At 48.5% G+C, this 16,725-nt stretch overlaps 2 protein-coding genes and 1 long non-coding RNA gene across 4 annotated transcripts in view; 2 read left to right on the plus strand and 1 right to left on the minus strand.

Annotated features, from left to right (window-relative positions):
• The window catches only part of Rtel1 (regulator of telomere elongation helicase 1), a 35,932-nt gene extending 34,682 nt beyond the window's left edge, over positions 1 to 1,250 (minus strand). For both annotated transcript variants that reach the window (XM_027419954.2, XM_027419953.2), the window contains exon 1: positions 1,114 to 1,250. The gene's annotated coding sequence lies outside the window, so the exon portion shown is untranslated. The remainder of the gene's footprint in view (positions 1 to 1,113) is intronic.
• Positions 1,251 to 1,354: 104 nt separating this feature from the next.
• LOC103159485 lies at positions 1,355 to 2,646 on the plus strand. The gene is made up of 2 exons (XR_003486260.2): positions 1,355 to 1,688; positions 2,299 to 2,646. It is a non-coding gene; the product is annotated as an uncharacterized LOC103159485 (long non-coding RNA).
• A 7,300-nt stretch (positions 2,647 to 9,946) lies between these two features.
• Stmn3 (stathmin 3) lies at positions 9,947 to 16,683 on the plus strand. The gene is made up of 5 exons (XM_035446224.1): positions 9,947 to 9,980; positions 14,151 to 14,246; positions 14,515 to 14,690; positions 15,955 to 16,146; positions 16,555 to 16,683. The coding sequence occupies exons 2-5, from the start codon at positions 14,165 to 14,167 to the stop codon at positions 16,612 to 16,614; spliced, it is 510 nt and encodes a 169-aa protein (XP_035302115.1). The 5' UTR covers positions 9,947 to 9,980; positions 14,151 to 14,164; the 3' UTR covers positions 16,615 to 16,683.
• The last annotated feature ends 42 nt before the right edge of the window (positions 16,684 to 16,725 follow it).

Here is a 16,725-nt window from a genome sequence, read left to right on the forward strand (position 1 = left end):
GCCTTTGTAGCCACAGGCCACCAATCATTTTAGGAAGTTATTCCTGCGAAGGTCAGGAAGTCTGTTATTTTTCTATCAAAAGGAACTTGGAGCCAGTCGAGGTGGCCCACGCCCTTAATCCCAGCACTTGGGAGGCACAGGCAGGGAGACATCTGAGTTCAAAGCCAGCCTGATATACAGAGTGAGTCCCGGGGCAACAGGGGATATGTAGAGACCCCGTCTCAAAAAATAAAAAGGTGCTTGGAGAGGTAAAAAATGAATGATCTCCTGACTCACATAATTCCACCCTACTCTGAAAAAAAAACTCTATTTCTCAAAACAACAAGTACGATCTACGTGCTCTACCTGAAACTCTTCGCAAGAAATCTGCAACTAGCCAGGCAGTGGTGGCGCACGCCTTTAATCCCAGCACTCGGGAGGCAGAGGCAGGCGGTTCTCTGTGAGTTCAAGACCAGCCTGGTCTACAAGAGCTAGTTCCAGGACAGCCTCCAAAGCCACAGAGAAATTCTGTCTCGAAAAACAAAACAACAACAAAAGAAATTTGCGTCTAAGTCCCTGGCAGCATCCCTCGTAGCCTGGCCTGGGTTGGCACACTGAAGCGTGGAATGCCTCCTGCCTCTGAAGCTCTTAAGGTTGGGGTCACGGGCCATTCAGTCCAGGTGAACACCCAAGTGCAGATGAAGTAGCGAAACAGGCCAGGTGTGGTGGCATGTGCCTTGGATCCCGGCATTCTGGAGGTTTCCAGCCTGGTCTACATAATGAGTTCCAGGATAGACAGGGCTATATAAAGATACACAGTCTCCAGGTGAGGGTGGGGGGCGGGTAGCAAAACAGAATCATGGTATGTAAAGCTGTGCAGCCCTTAGCAAGTTACTCAGCTTCTTCAGACCTCCGGATCCACTATAAGATGGGACTGACAGGCTAGTGTATATACTCCGCCTTAGAGATGGCCAAGGGAGGCGCCTCTAGCTAGACTCCTTTGGGAGCAAGAGCCCCCCGCCCCAGAATGCACCACGGCCGCTCCAGAAGTGGCGCGATCGTGGTCTGTGACCTCGGTCCTGGGGCCGCTCAGATAAAACTGCCAGTAGCAGGGCCTGCGTACCCCCAGCTCACTTGTCTCAGTGGGGTTGCCTTTCAGAATCCGGGTTCCGAAGGAATCAACTGTGAGGGCACGTAAGCATCGTCCTCCGCAGCCGGTTGATTGGAATTTCGCGGGCTGATCCGAGGATTGCAGCTAAACACTGCACTTCCGCCTCCTCCCTTCCGGTCCTCTGCTTTGCCATCCGGGTGGAAACCATTCCCCAACCTCTGGGCCTGCAGGTTTCTCCGCCTCTAGGGAGAAACGCGGGTTTTGCTCAGTGGTCCTGGGCCATCTCTGTATTCTTGCAATCGTCTAGAAATTAGCTCGCCTCCCACTTCTGCTTCGAGAACTCAGTCTTCTGTCTTCTACTAGCTCACCACCACTGTCCGCACAACTACACAGATCCTAGCTCTCTCGTGATTACTGACCTCAGCTCACAGGAGGCATCTATTCACAGCTGGAATATAAGTCTATCATTTTTATATAAAATCCAAGGCTGTATCTTGCCTTGGACTCTCGATTAAGAGTCCTCACTATCTTCTCTCTCACACCGGATCCTGTTTATTTTCCAATCAGCCACCCTACCACTCACCCTCCAGCAATCAGGGTAAGTCCTCTAAGTCTCCAGCACCTGGCTCTAGTTGACAGTCAACCAGGAGCTCCAGGGAAGAGAGAGTAAGTAGCACAGTCCTTGAGGGCAGTCCTGACATCCGAGATGTATGTTTCAAGCAACTCCCAATATGGGCCAAAAGGCAGCAGAAAGAAATTGATTTTTCAATGACTGTCCACTGCCAGTAGACACTTGTTTCAGAGCTTTTCTTTGGTTCCTTTAATACCCAGGTAGTTTCCCACAGATATGCCCGTTCTCATGAATGTGAGATCATACTTACAGAAAACCCTAACACATCTATATACTGCCAGTAGACATTTGTTTAAGTCCCTCAGCTCTCATTGGGAAATTAACAATTAAGGAGGCCATACACACTGAGATGGGCACCAAACACCGACAAAACTTTTTGGGACCCTAGTGGAGCTGAGGCCTGAACTGATTCATGTGCTGCCTGGGTTCATAGCAAGGCAAGTCTAGGTCCACAACATATAGATAGTTACTTTGGGGAAGCATGAACAGCTTCTAATGAAACCATCCTGGCAGGAATAAGTATATTTTAAAGAGATCCTTATCTTCCCTTTGACTATCAGAATTTGGTATTTTCCAGGAAATGAAGGGAAAGAATGAAGTGTTAACAGCTGGAGAAGGGAAGGAGATTTTACACAATTGTGACAACTTGTCAGACAACTTTGCCAGAGAGACTGAAGCCAAAGACAATGATGGCTAGGACCCAAGACTGCCTATTAATCATACTCCTTGTCCTCTAAATAAACCTAAACTTTATGTTAGATACCTGAATATCACCGGGGAGATAACTGGACTTCATTGTTCCTCTGCTTAAGGTTGCCACATTGAAGAAATGTTTTTCTGCTTTCATGATCAAATTGTCTACTTAATTGATGTATTTAGAACCATTTAAAACAGCTTCCAATGAAACCATCCTGGCAGGAATGAATATATTTTAAAGAGATCCTTGTCTTCCCTTTGACTATCAGACTATTTAAACAATGGGCCTCTAAGAAGTTGGTATTTTCCAGGAAATGAAGGGAAAGAAAGAAGTGTTAGGGCTGCCAGAGCCTATGATCTGATTCTAACCACTCTAGTAACAAATCATGTGGAAGCTATTTTCCTGAATCTAATATGAGAGATGAGGGGGTGAGGCAAGATCTAATAAGTCTCACTCAGGAGGCAAAGAAATCTCAACTAAGCCAACAAACTTGGATTCAGTGTCTGCTCTGGCAGACTCCAAGGGATTCTCTGTGGACAAAATACTGTCTCGATCACAGGGTAGATATAAATCAACTACAGATAATATTATGGTAAGTATATAGAAAGGAAATAATAGTGAGGGGGCTCCCTTGGCTAGAGGCCAGAAAAGGCTTCCATGAAGACTGTTCTGGGGATAGTATGAGAAATGTTGCTGGCTCTGGGACTCTGATAAGTGACTGGGACACAACAAACCTTCCAGAAAGTAAGAAGCTCAAAGAGGCTAATAAGAACAGAGCAAACAGAAGTTAATCTAAGGACTCCCACTCTGTTTAGGAGTATATTGATGCCTGCCATGAGGCCTGGGAGATTGGGGATGATTATAATTGAATGGGTTTGCCTGCATCTATCTCCAGGACTCTGGTACACCTCTCCTATCCTCTTTTCTCTGATATATTCCAAGTTCCAGCATATAACAGGTGTTTTACTGGTGCTTGTTGAATGACTGAGTATCCTTCTGAGATTCAGGGCTCCTCCTAGAAGATCCACAATTAATCAGAACAGCAAAGAGTTCTGATCTGTAAATTCTTAGTCCGTGAGTAGCATCCTCAAAGCAGCAGCTCATGAACTTTCTTTAGTTGATCTTAGTGAGAGCTCAAGGTCTGCTCCCAAACATGGAACCATACTAAGGCAAACATTTAATATGCCCACTGTGCATAGTGTTTTCTTTACTGTGTGCCTGACACTGTGCCAGGGAGGAACAACACAGCTAGTCTGTGGGTTTCAGACAAGGATAGAAGTTCATGAGACCAGAGCGAGTGCCAGGATAGGCTCCAAAGCTACCCAGAGAAACCCTGCCTCGAAAAACCAAAAAAAAAAAAAAAAAAAAAAAAAAAGTTCATGAGAAGACATGCCCAAGGTGAGACTATGGTAATACAGTACTGTGAACCTGCCTGGGTGTGTGTTCTTCTATCTGCAAGAAAAGGCAAGAAAAGGCTGGAAGGTTGAGAGGGTCACTTCTCTTGATCTCAGCAACTGAGTTTCAGCCTCTGGATCTAAGTCCATCTAAAGGATATCCCACACAAGAGCCAGGTGCAGGTGCACTAACTAATCTAGAAGACATAGTGGCTTCCATTAGGGTCAAGGCCACTGTTAGGAATAGATTTGTGAGTTTCTCCCTTCTTCCAAGTCCCTCCCAAAGCAGAATCATGATGATAGTGTACACATAGAAGAGCTGTGCTTTCTTTGTGTGAATGGTGTGGTATTTCTATATAACAAAGTACCACAAGTAAGCAGCTCAAGACAATCTCTAGTACACTCTCCTCCATCTTTGGAGTCTGGCATCATAGCTTCATCTTACACCAAGATGTAGAAACTCAGAGAGGTCAGAAACTCTCCCTCCAATAGAGAATATTAAATAGAAAATGCTAGAGCTGGTGCTGGGACCTGATTCCAACTCACACCAAAACCCTGTTCTAGGCCTCACGTATTAGGCCCAGACTTCTGTCTGGAGGCTCTGAAGGCAAACTTGTATCCAGAGTGTTTATGTTGGCAGAATTTGCTTCCAGTAGTGGTGGCTGTAAGGTCTTGCTGACTACAAGATAGAAATGGTTTTCATATCTTTGCTACTTGACTCCATAGTGAAAATTGTCTACCCTGATTTGAAAGTGCTCCTGTTAGGGTTGGAGAGATGGCTAAGTGGTCAAGAGCATTTGTTGCTATTAAAGAAGACTGGAGTTCAGTGCCAAGCATCCAACTGGACAGATCACACCCACCATTAACTGTAACTTCAGGTGATTTAATGCCCTCTCTGGCCTCCATGGATACCTGTACCCATGCGCACACACACACACACACACACACACACACACACACACACACACAGAGAGAGAGAGAGAGAGAGAGAGAGAGAGAGAGAGAGAGAGCTCATTAGAAAAAATGGACCTGTTACTCAGGTCCACTAGATATTCCCTTTGAAGGTATTCTGTTCCATACAATGCAATTTAATCACAAGTGTGAGATCCACAGGCCCAGACCCACATATACATACCAGGTACAAGGTTGTACTGAACTCTTCTGGGCTGGTCCCTAGGTTTTCCACTAACTTTCTGAGCTGCCTCATCTCCCTTCAAGTCTTGGAGTATTCTCAATAGTTTTATTCCTAGCCTTATGTGTTAAATGCTTGTGAAACAATCCTTCTTCTTTTGGCTTCAGTGGCTCCATCTCAAAAGTGGATGAGATACTCCATTTGGATATCAGGCTCTCTCCTCAGGAAAGGCAAACCAGGTTCCCCACTTGACCTAGTTAGCCTTACCTGTCAACTCAACAGAGCCTGGAGTCACATCAGAAAGGAATTTCAGTTGATTGCCTGAGTCGAAATTTTCCTGTGTGCATGTCTTTGGGGGATTGTCTTGATTGCCGACTGTGGGCAAGACCATCCCTAGGTAAGTTGTCCTGAACTATACAAGAAAGCTAGCTAATGGTCCTGAGGTCCTAAGAGTGAGAAAGCTGTCCCTGCCTCCCACTAGCTGCAACACTAGGAAGAGCAGGCCTTGCACTTTGCCTGAGCAGAACAATAGAGCCAACCCTGTTGTCAGAGGTGTGGGTGAGCCAGCCCTGAAGTTGTGAGTGTGGGTGAGCCAGGCCCGAAGTGAGTGTGGGAGAACTGACCTCACTACTCATCTGTCATTTGGTGATGTGGGTAGGGGAGAGATGCCCCCCCCAACCCCTCGCTCCTTACCACCTGTGACAGATGAGTGTACTGACCCTCCCCGTTCCCAACTGCAGCACTCAGGAAATCGGGCCCTGCTCTTCACCTAGGCAGCACAATAAAGATGACCCTGTTGGCATAGGTATGGGTGAGATAGCCCTGAGGGTGTGAGAGTAAGATAGCTGACCACATCCCCCTATGTGGTGGTGAGGGTGAGGGAAAGATGTCTTCTTCCCTCCTTGACCCTGCCATCTGTGGTGGGTGAGGGAGTTGACTCTCTCCCTTACTAGCTTCAGCACTCGAGAAAGTGTACCCTGCACCTTGCCTAGGCAGCACAGTAGAACTGACCCTGTTAGTGGAGGTGTGGATGACCCAGCCCTGATATTGTGAGTTTGGGAGAGCTGTCCCCATTACTAATCTGCCATGTGGTGGCATGGGTGGGGGAGAGATTTCCCCCTCCCATCTATGTCTGAGGTGTGTGTAAGAGCTGGCCCTGTGGTTGTAAGAGCGGGAATGCTGGGCCGGGTGGTGGTGGTGCATGCCTTTAAACCCAGCACTTGGGAGGCAGAGGCAGGAAGATTTCTGGGAGTTCGAGACCAGCCTGGTCTACAAGAGCTAATTCCAGGACAGCCTCCAAAGCCACAGAGAAAATCCTATCTTGAATAAACCAAACCAAACCAAAACAAACAACAAAACAAAAACAAAACAAAGAGCAGGAGTGGTCCTGCCCACAGCTGCAGCACTCTGGAGAATGGCCCCTACACCTTGCCTAGCAACACTTTAAAGCTGGCCCTGAAGGTGTAAGTATGCAGAACTGCCCCTGAGGATGTGAAAGCTGGAGAACTAGCCCCACCCCTTGTTCATCTCTGCTAGGGGTAAACTCGCCAGGGCAATGCTGGAGAGCTCACCCTGGTGGTGAAGACAGGGAAGAGCTGGCAGGCTGACCAACCATGCAACTACTCAGGCCCAGAACCAGGTATGTGTTGACCCACCCCAACACCACCCCATATGTGATCTGCTGGAGCACGGGTTGGAGGTTGGTCAGGAGTTGTTGGGTTGGTTCTGCAGATCCAGAGCTGCAGGAGCCAGGGCTGAAGGAGCTCCATGACACAGGGCAGGAACTGGATATCCAGGAAGAGTTCCAGTGAGGGCTCAGGGTTGATGGTGCAGCAGAAACCAGGAGCCCCAAACCAGACCAATGACTCTGCAATGAACACCTGCATGTAAAAATATATGGATAAAGGGGTTTACTACGTGACTCACTGTGTCACACTGTAGATTCCATGATGGGATTTTCCCTTCCCCGACCCCTGCACTTTTTTATCCTAAATTTTATTTTGTTTTATTTGGGCAGGGGAGGGGGATGGGTGGGGTTGGAAGGCTTGATGTGAAAGACACAAAGAATACATAAAAAGAAAGTTTTAAAAAGAAGAGAAATCTAGCTAAACATAAGCCTGTTTGTGAGCAGGAAAGCAGCATTTCTCCATTGTCCTTGCTGCCTTTCCTTAAAAGCGACTGGGTTTCTTGGTCAGAGGTAATGCTTTATGGAATAGCAAGCAGACCCAATTTCAAGTTCCTGCCTTGACTCCCTCAATGATGGACTGTAACCTGTAAGTTAAAATAAATCCTCTTCCTATATTGCATTTTTCCAGAGCTTATCCCTCCTCCTCGGGGTCTCACTGTGTACCCTTGTCTGGCCTGGAACTCACAGAGGTCCTGTCTCTCAAGTGCTGGGACTGAAGGCATGCACTACCACACCCATCCCATGATCAGAGAATTTGATCACCGCATAAAGGACACTATAACAAAACTGCATGTGTACACTCAGCTCTGGCACATCTTCTCTTTTCCATTTTCTAGGGTCTGGCATTTTGGCTTCATCTTACATCAAAGAAGCGAAGATCCAGGACAGCCTCCAAAGCAATACAGAGAAACCCTGTCTCAAAAGAAGAAGGAGAAGGAGGAGGAGAAGGAGAAGGAGAAGGAGAAGGAGAAGGAGAAGGAGAAGGAGAAGGAGAAGGAGAAGAAGCAAAGGTCCAGAGAGGCTATAAATTCTTAACCCATCAAATAGAGAATGTCAGAGCTAGTGCTAGAACCTGACTTGAGGTCACATCAATTACAGGCCTTATCTTTCCCCCTATTTAACCAGAATCTGCTCATTCCCTGGACAGAGTTACCTCAGATAGTCTTGCAGGCCAGTGTCACTCCTTGCAAACCAGAAATCCCTTCCTTTCAACACAGACGGGGCTTAGTGATCATCCAGCCTCCAGCAGCCTCTGTCACCTACCCTGATGATGGAACATGCCCACACTAGCCTTGATCCTTCCCTGCCTGTTCTGGGGAATAAGTCTTGCCTCCATATTTTCCAAGTCACACAAAGCCATGTTACAGACATGTCATCCACCGTAGCCTGCAGACGAAACATAGGCTTTTGCTACATCCTTTGCTCTTCTCTCTCTCCATCCCCTCTCACTGTCTTCCCTTTGACAGTTGTTGCCCTCGGTTTTTCTTTGTCTGTCTGTCTGTCTGTCTATGGGTTAGTCTGTCTGTCTCTCTCCCTTTCCTCTCCCTCTCTCCTTTCCTCTTTTTCTTCCTTTCCCCTCCCCTTCCTTCCACCCCCTCTCCCTCCATCCATCCCTCTCTCCCTCCCCCTCCTGCCGCGCCCGCCCTTCCTCCCTCCCCTCCACAGCATTGCAGCATTCGCGGACTGCAGCTCCCAGACGCCGCCCGTATCCCTCCGGCCTCCGCAGCCCCAGCCGCCGCCAGCACCATGGCCAGCACCGTATCTGGTAGGGCTCGGGGCCTGGGGTATCGTGGGATCGCGGAGGGTCTGAGCAGAAGCCATTGTTTAATCAAAGGCCTTGCCTGATGCAGGAACAAGTTATTGACTCCGTTCTCCTGTGTTGAACCTTGTTCATGGCGAGCTGGGCTGGCCCTGCAAGAACGGGGTCCAGAGCCCTCTAGGGCGGGAGGGGACTCAAGTGCGGGAGAAGCAGCAGTCGGATGCAGGGTAGGAGCCGCGCCCTAAGCTGCATAACGTGAAGTCGGGTTCCTGGGCGCGTTGCCCCTTCGGGCGCCGGGGTGCGGGGCCAAGGTGAGACTGCGGCAGAGTGGTTCTGCGGATTCTTGCCTGTGCATAAAAAGTGCCTGCAGTGGAGCTAGGAGTTCCCCTAAGGCTCCAGCGACCTTGGATTTCAGTGCCAAGGAGTCTTTATAGGGAATCGAGGGGGAGGTGGGACCTTCCGCAGAAGCCTGGACCTCGATCCCTGAGAAGTGGGGGGAGGGGCGCGGGAACACAGGAGGGTACCTTTCAACAGCGCGCGCTGAGAGAGGCTTGAGCCTGCAACAAGCGTAGTTTCCCCACCTCGATTCCCCTCTGTGACCGCTGCAGCTGGGGACCACCCTCTGCGAATCTAGGGCCACCTGTCCAGCCAGAAAAACCTCCGCCCTTTGCACCACTGGGTGTAAGTGGAGGAGAGGCTGTTGCATTTCCAAACCTTTCCGGGGTGTGGTGGGGTCTGCTTTCGTAGGGAGTCTCCTACACCTCAGACTGCATAGAGGGTCGAACGGAGGCGGGGAGGGGGGACACCAAGAGGATACTAGGCACCAGGGTGGTTGCGGTGGTGGCTCGGTACCTGACCTGAGAGAACCTGAAGCTGGACAGCCCCTCCCACACTGGATGCCCCGCCCAGAAGCCAGCCCCAGCAGGGCTTCGTCTTTTTTTTTTTTTTCTGGGTGCTTGAGACTGCAAGACGCTTGACCCTCCACCCCCACCTCCTGACCTTGGTTTCCCCTAAGAACCACATGCTCTTGCTGCCTTTTCCTTCCTTCAGCCCAAGAGGCTGATCTCGTCGGTCAAATAGGTCAACACATGGTTCTCCCACTCCTTGGCTTTGGCCCTAGGTACAAACTCCACCCATCACTCGGTCCTACCCTGAGCCCACCCCTCACACCCAGAGAATTTCAGTATCATCCTAGGCGGGGGGGGGAGGGGGGAGGGAAGGTACGGGGCGGGGGGACCACGTGTGTAAAAGACCCTTTAAGCTCCAGCTCCAAAAACATGGACCCAACCTCAGCTTTGTGCTATAGCCAGACCTAGCCCATTTCTCCATCAGCCCAGGTAAGGTCTTCCTCTTGCTTATTGTCTCTGAAGTACCAGTTCCTCATCAGTTGTCCTGTCCTCTCCAACATGCTCACCTTCCTGCAGTCAGATCACAGAGCAGGCACTGCCTGTGATCACTTGTCTATTTGCTCCATGAAGATCTGTCTTCTGGGAAGAAAGTTCCTCATTGTCTATCAGACGGAGAGAAACCATACTAAGGAATGGCCATAACCACCGGACACTGTGCCCCTGACTACGGCTACAATATATGGTACCTCACTTTCCAGTTGGGCACTTATTTTTCAAGCTTTGACTTCAGGGATCTCTGACATAGGTGGACAGTATCCTACCTACCCTCCTTTCTAGATGCTCACACCTTCCCTGGGCTGGTACTGCTCCCTGAATCCCTCCCAGCCTCCCCTCATGCTGAAGTGATAGCTATCTGGAAGACAGCCTCCTGGTTCTGGTTCTCAAACTTGATGTTATCTGCTAGAACCTATAGTTCTTTCCCTGTGGGTGTTTCAGGCTCATGCAGAAATGGCCTTTGGGCAACTGTCAGGACCCAGGTTCCTGGCCTGACCTCTGAGGACAGTCTATCAGGGGTTTGGATACAAGATGAGAAATGATAATATGAAACACTAGGACTGGCAGGGAGGTGGGTGCTAGCAAGCTCAGACCCTCCTGTCTCCTCTGAGCAAGACTGACCTCCTCTAGAAGCACAGGTATCTACTGACTTGTTGCTGTTAATCTCTTAAATCCTCTAGCTCCTAACCACATGGCATGGAACATGCCCCCATCTCCTTTGTTGGATTAACCTTTCGTAGCTCAAATATATGAGTAGATGTTGTTTATGAAAAAGACAATACTTGGCTAGGCACTATACACTCAGGAGGTAGAGGCAAGATGATCAGGAGTTCAAAGACTGGCTTTGCTACATAGTGAGTGTAAGGTCAGCCTGGGCTACATTATACCTCCCCCCCCCACAAAAAAAGACAGAAAGGAGGAAGGATAAAAGGAAGGAAGGGAAGAAAAAACAAAGCAAGAGGTTAGATAGATGACTCAGAGGTTAATAGCACTGGCTAATCCCCTAGAGGACCCAGGTTTGATTGTCAGCACCACTCACAAACCTCTGCAACCCCACTCTCAGGGGATCTGACTACTCTCTTTTGATCTCTATGGACACCAGGAACAAATGTGGTGTACAGATGTACATGCAGGAAAAAATATGCATCCATACATATAAAATTAAAAAAAGCATGAAGTCCCCTTTGAGGCCTGCCCCTCTCTGCCTTTCTCTCTTTCCTTCCCAAATTCTTCTGAAGACAATGACTAGCCTTGACTTGCCCACTTTGGGGGTTTCTTTCTGCCCTCTCTGCTGCCTCTTGGGTTCCAAGCTACTTGCAAATAAATCTGAATTATAGAAAATTTAAATCAAAACAGCATTCTCTGTGCTTGTTGTAGGAGGACAAAACTTACCATGGAACTTTTGACCATTTCTACCCTATATTCTTAATTCTATGCCAATTCATTTTTTTTTCTAAGACAGGGTTTCTCTGTGTAGTCCTGACTGTCCTGGGACTCACTCTGTAGACTAGGCTGGCCTTGAACCCATAGGTCCACCTGCCTCTGCCTCTCTAATGCTGTGGTTAAAGGCATGTGCCACCACAGCCTAGCCCAACGCAATTTTTAAAAATTATTGGGTAAAACTTGACCAAAAGTTTCTGGTGTATCTAAATGCTTGTCCAAGTTCCTCTTGTCTGTCCCCTCAAAAGGTGCTAGTAGGTAATCAGACATGGAAACAGTCTTCTTCCTCCTCCTCCTTTTCCTCCCCCTCCTCCTTCCCCTCCTCCCCCTTGTCTTCCTCCCACTCCTCTTCCTCTTTTGTCTATCTAGAGACCTAGGTCTGAGTCTTAGAGCCTAGCAGGCTTTGGGAATTGCTAGAATGGAAGGAACAACAGTGAACATCTAAAATTGCATTTCAATGAATGTTGCTAATGTCATCCCAGTAAGTTTAGATGTAGCCTTGTCCCTGTGGTATGGAGTAACTGTACTGGGCTTGCAGGATTCTTGGACTTTATCAAGACAGTAGTCTCCAAGGAGCTGGTTCACAAGTGACCCACAACAGTAAGATTATTTTCATTTTATAAGTAAGTGTCTCTCTAGGTGGTGGCGCATGCCTTTAATCCTAGCACTCCAGAGGCAGAGGCAGGCAGATCTCTGTGAGTTCAAGGTCATCCTGGTCTACAGAGCTACAGCCAGAGCTACACAGGAAAACACAAAACACTGTCTCACCCCCCCCAAGAAAAGACCCACCTCTCTCTCTCTCTCTCTCTCTCTCTCTCTCTCTCACACACACACACACACACACACACACACACAGTGAGCATCTCTTTTTTTTTCCATCTGGGGTCTGGGTCATAGCATTAGGCTTTCCTCCCATTCTGGTTGGGTAGCAGGGACACTAGACAGTGGGCACTTGATCTGGAAGGAAGCAATGGATTTGTAGGGCTGAATAGACATCTCCTTTGTCTTTTTCCTTGGTGGAACCTTGGCTCTAAGGTTACTGAAAGGGCAGTGAGTGGATATCTGGAGAGAACAAAAATTCACCTCAGAGTGGTAAATGTGGAGGTAGTGTCTGTCTGAGAAGCAAGTTTACAGCTATGTTTACAAGCCAGAGACAGAAGCCCTACAGGTGGAAGCCTCAGCCATTAGGGAGTTGAGGAGCAGGAGGATCACTTGAACCAGAGAGTTCAAGGTCATTTTGAGCAATATAGCAAGTCTTTGAAGAAGGGAAACAGGAAAAGGGAGGGAGGGAGGGAGGGAAGAATGAAAGGGAGAGCTACAGGGAGAGTTCCCTACATTTGTACTTGTCCTGGTCATGAGAATGGTAGCAGAGACAGGCAGATTTCTGTCAGTTTCAGGCTAGCCTGATATACATAGGGAATCCCAGGTAAGTCAAGACTACATAGAGACCCTGTGTTAAACAACAAACAAAAAACCAAAGATATAATGTTACAAATAATCACAGAAAGATACATCAGAGAAAGAAACAGTTTGAATACCTGTAACCAGAGATACAGAAAGACTCAAAGCTGGGTGTAGTGGCTTTCATTTGTAATTTTTATTTTTTTGATTTTTTGAGACAGGGTTTCTCTGTGTAGCTTTGTAGACCAGGCTGGCCTCCAACTCATAGAGATCCACCTGCTGTTGCCTCCTGAGTGCTGGGATTAAAAGTGTGCACCACCACCCAGTCCATTTGTAATCTTAACACAGGAAGCTGAAGCAGGAAGATTATTGGGAGTTGAATGCTGGCCTGGCCTGGAATAAAACCCTGTTTTAAAAAAAAAGAAAAACAAAACAAACAAAAATCCAGAAGGAAAAGGACACAAGAATAGTGATTAAGTAAAAAAGACAGAGGACAGAGACCCTGACAGAAGTGTTATAGTCTGTTCAGACTAATCAGAAAAAAATACCTTTAGACTGGGTGTTTGTTCTAAAAAGTAGAAATTTATTTCTCTATAGATTAGAAGCTCAAAGTCAAGGCACCACTAGGTTTGCTGGTCTAGTGAGGGTTGCTTCTTCATTCGTAGCTGTGTCCTTGTGACCTCACTTGTTGGAAGAACTGAAAGGTTACTAAGTATCCAATTCAGTAAGGTCATTAACCTCACTCAGGAGTCTGCACAAAACAAAACACAAGACTGTTTGATTTTCTTATTTCAGACAAGGTTTTCCTTCAGTTTATACGTTTATGACCTGCTCACCTCCTAACATGGGAAGGGAACATTCAGACCACAGCAGGAATAGAGAAACATACAAAAAGTAAAAGAGACCAAGACAGGTCATGCACAGTAGTGCACATCTGTAATCCTATTTTTTGGGAACATGAGTTAAAAAACCAGCCTGGTGGTCTGGAGCCATCTCTCCAGACCACCAGGCTGGTTAAGAGCACTGGCCGCTGTTCCAGAGGTTTTGAGTTCAATTCCCAGCAACCACAACTATCTGTAAGGAGATCTTCTGCCCTCTTCTGGCCTGCAGGAGTACAGACAGGCAGAACAATGTATACATAATAAATAAATCTTAAAAAAACAAACCAAAACAAAACCAACAACAAAATCCCCCCAAACCAGCCTGGTGTACACAATGAGTTCCAGGCCAGCATGGGCTATATATAACAAGACTGTCTCAAAACAAACAGGCATGGTGGTGCACGCCTATACTTCTAGCCTTTGGGAGGTGGAGGCAAAAGGATAAGGAGTTCAAGGTCATTCTTGGCTACATGGTGAGTTTAAGACCAGTCTGGACTACATGAGACCCTGTCTCAAAACAAAACAAAACAAAACAAAAGCAAATATGCACATAGATAAAGAGCAATGTAGAAAAGGAAGACATAGAAACATCAGGGCGGTCACAATATCTGCTCACCTTGACTTCATATCCACAGCCTACAAGGAGAAGATGAAGGAGTTATCTGTGCTGTCACTCATCTGCTCCTGCTTCTACTCACAGCCTCACCCCAACACCATCTACCAGTATGGGGGTGAGTGTATCCACGCAGCTGCTAGCCTTGCTTAGCTAGGGTATGACCACCTTACTTCTCTTGTTTCTCCTGACCTCTGGTAATGCTGTGGCCTGGCTGGCTGCTGCAGAGAGTCATTCTGGGAGGAGGGACCCATGCCCAAGAGTACTACCTGAGCAACATCACCCTTTTCTTAACCCTTGGTGGGGTGTGTGATGAATAAAGCCTCTCATACTGCCTGTATCCTCCAGCTGGGCCTCATTAAGTCCCCTTCTGTCTTGTCCTGCAGACATGGAAGTGAAACAGCTGGACAAGCGAGCCTCTGGCCAGAGCTTTGAGGTCATCCTCAAGTCTCCTTCTGACCTATCTCCAGAGAGCCCTGTGCTCTCCTCTCCCCCCAAGAGGAAGGATGCTTCCTTGGAGGAGCTGCAGAAGCGGCTGGAGGCAGCCGAGGAGCGGAGGAAGGCAAGCACTCTCCACATACACTTGACATCTCTGACCAGGCCCTTGGCTTGATCAGGACATTGGGCTGGGGGGTGCAGGACTTGCTGCTGAACAATTGGGATGATATGAGAGAAGGATGGTGTGGAGATGGTGACAAACATGGTGCAACAGGAACCACATTCTTGAGGTGGACCTCACTTTGATCATGGCAGAGGAAGGGCAGGTTGTGTTCCCCCAGGAGGAGCCTTGGGGACACAGCACCCCTTTCAAGGCAGAAGAGTGAGAAGAAAAAGTCTTGCATCTGAAGATCCTTAGTTGGGTTGGTTAGGTAGTTCAGTGGGGCCCTGGGAGACAGAAATGGGGCTTCCAGCCCCTCTCACACCAGCCCCTTTGAAACTAAAACACAGAGAACAAGATTTGTTCTAGGATTGAGACCCAAAAGGCAATATCCACTGGATAGGGAAAATTACTTAATCCATGGACAGTAGGACACAGTAGGACTCAGGCTCAGCAAGTTTATTTTGAAACTGATGTACCCATGGGTGCCTGGCATCATTCAGGAGGCAGCCTAGGCCAGAAGCTAATCCCCCAGGGATCCTGGCTCTCCTCATTATCCATTATCCCAGCAGTCACCAGACACACCTTTCCCCAGCAGGGTAGGGCAGTGTAGCACCACAATGTCCCTTCCCAGTTCCCTGTGGACACATCCTTTTGTTGAGCAATAGTGGGGAGCTAGGACTTAGTTGACCTAGCTGCATCTATTCCTGCTCAGTGCTCAACAGGCAGTTGTCTGGAGAAGCCACCATAACTCAGGGTTCAGAATTCTTCAACATTTCTGGGCTTGGGAGTTCTCATTCTAACAAGGAGACTGTGGCTGAGGGTAGCACAAAGCAAACCACTGAGGTCCACCTGGCACTGGAAGGGCCTCCTGGCAAGCAGAATATTCAGTGCAAAAGCCTCAGAAGGCAAACTGGGATGAAATGCAGGATGGTGTAAGGCCCTTAAGCTCATAGAAATTAGTCCCAGGGACCCCGGGAAGAGTGATGGGTATCAGGTGGCACTAGGACAGCAGGACAGCGAGTCATGGCCAAGTGTCATTAAGTTGGGAGCAGAGGAGGGGCAGAACTGACTCCCTCCCATCCTGCTTGGCTCCCAGACCAGCTCTGGGTACATATCCTTGCAGTTGAGGCTCGTAGGGTTTGTCTCAGCGGTTGGGCACCAGAGAGTGAAGGCCTGGTTCAGGAGGGGTCCCAATGGCTGCTTACTAACTCCTGGCTCTGCGCAGACCCAGGAGGCTCAGGTGCTGAAGCAGCTGGCAGAGCGGCGTGAGCACGAGCGCGAGGTGCTGCACAAGGCGCTGGAAGAAAACAATAACTTTAGCCGCCTGGCGGAGGAGAAGCTCAACTACAAGATGGAGCTGAGCAAGGAGATCCGCGAGGCGCACCTGGCAGCTCTGCGCGAGCGGCTGCGCGAAAAGGTGGGCACGGGGTTGGGGACGTTGATGTGGGGGGTGTGATCACTGCTGGGTGTGGGATCCGGCTGTTCACTGAGTGAAGAAGGGGATCCTAATAATGTCTTTCTAGATTTTTTTAGGGGGGGTGGATTTGAGCTCTTCCCTCAACGTTGGAATCAGGCCTAGAACCTGGTCCTAATCAGACACATTTAACAACCACAGTAATATATAGTTAAATTAATTATGAAGCACTCTAAAGGAATTCGCATCCTCACGGGGCGCAGCTCCAAGAGGGGATGGAGCTTGTTTACACTGGGGGTCAGATGGCCAGGCCCTTGATCTAATCCCTAAGCACTGTGGCTCTAGCGCTAAATTCCTAGGGACACCCTTACCCTTGGCGGCTCCTCAGGGCTTCTCCGCCTGTCTTCGCAGGAGCTGCACGCTGCTGAGGTGCGCAGGAACAAGGAGCAGCGGGAGGAGATGTCTGGCTAAGGGGCGTTGGATCCAGCGGCAACGAGAACACTTTCGGGTTTTGTTTTTGTTTTGTTCAGTTCTGTCTAGATGCAAATTTCGTTCCTGCTCCTACCCGCTCCCCTGCACCCC

This window comes from Cricetulus griseus, chromosome 6, assembly GCF_003668045.3.
Source record: "Cricetulus griseus strain 17A/GY chromosome 6, alternate assembly CriGri-PICRH-1.0, whole genome shotgun sequence".
In the NCBI taxonomy this organism is placed as follows: Eukaryota; Metazoa; Chordata; class Mammalia; order Rodentia; family Cricetidae; genus Cricetulus; species Cricetulus griseus.

What these genes read in the sequence shown, in the direction of transcription:
- Stmn3 (XM_035446224.1), top strand. Translation starts at nt 14,165, where the DNA reads ATGAAGGAGTTATCTGTGCTGTCACTCATCTGCTCCTGCTTCTACTCA. An exon ending in CACCATCTACCAGTATGGGG is followed by an intron (nt 14,247 to 14,514) that starts GTGAGTGTATCC and finishes CTTGTCCTGCAG; the next exon opens with ACATGGAAGTGAAACAGCTG. An exon ending in CAGCCGAGGAGCGGAGGAAG is followed by an intron (nt 14,691 to 15,954) that starts GCAAGCACTCTC and finishes GGCTCTGCGCAG; the next exon opens with ACCCAGGAGGCTCAGGTGCT.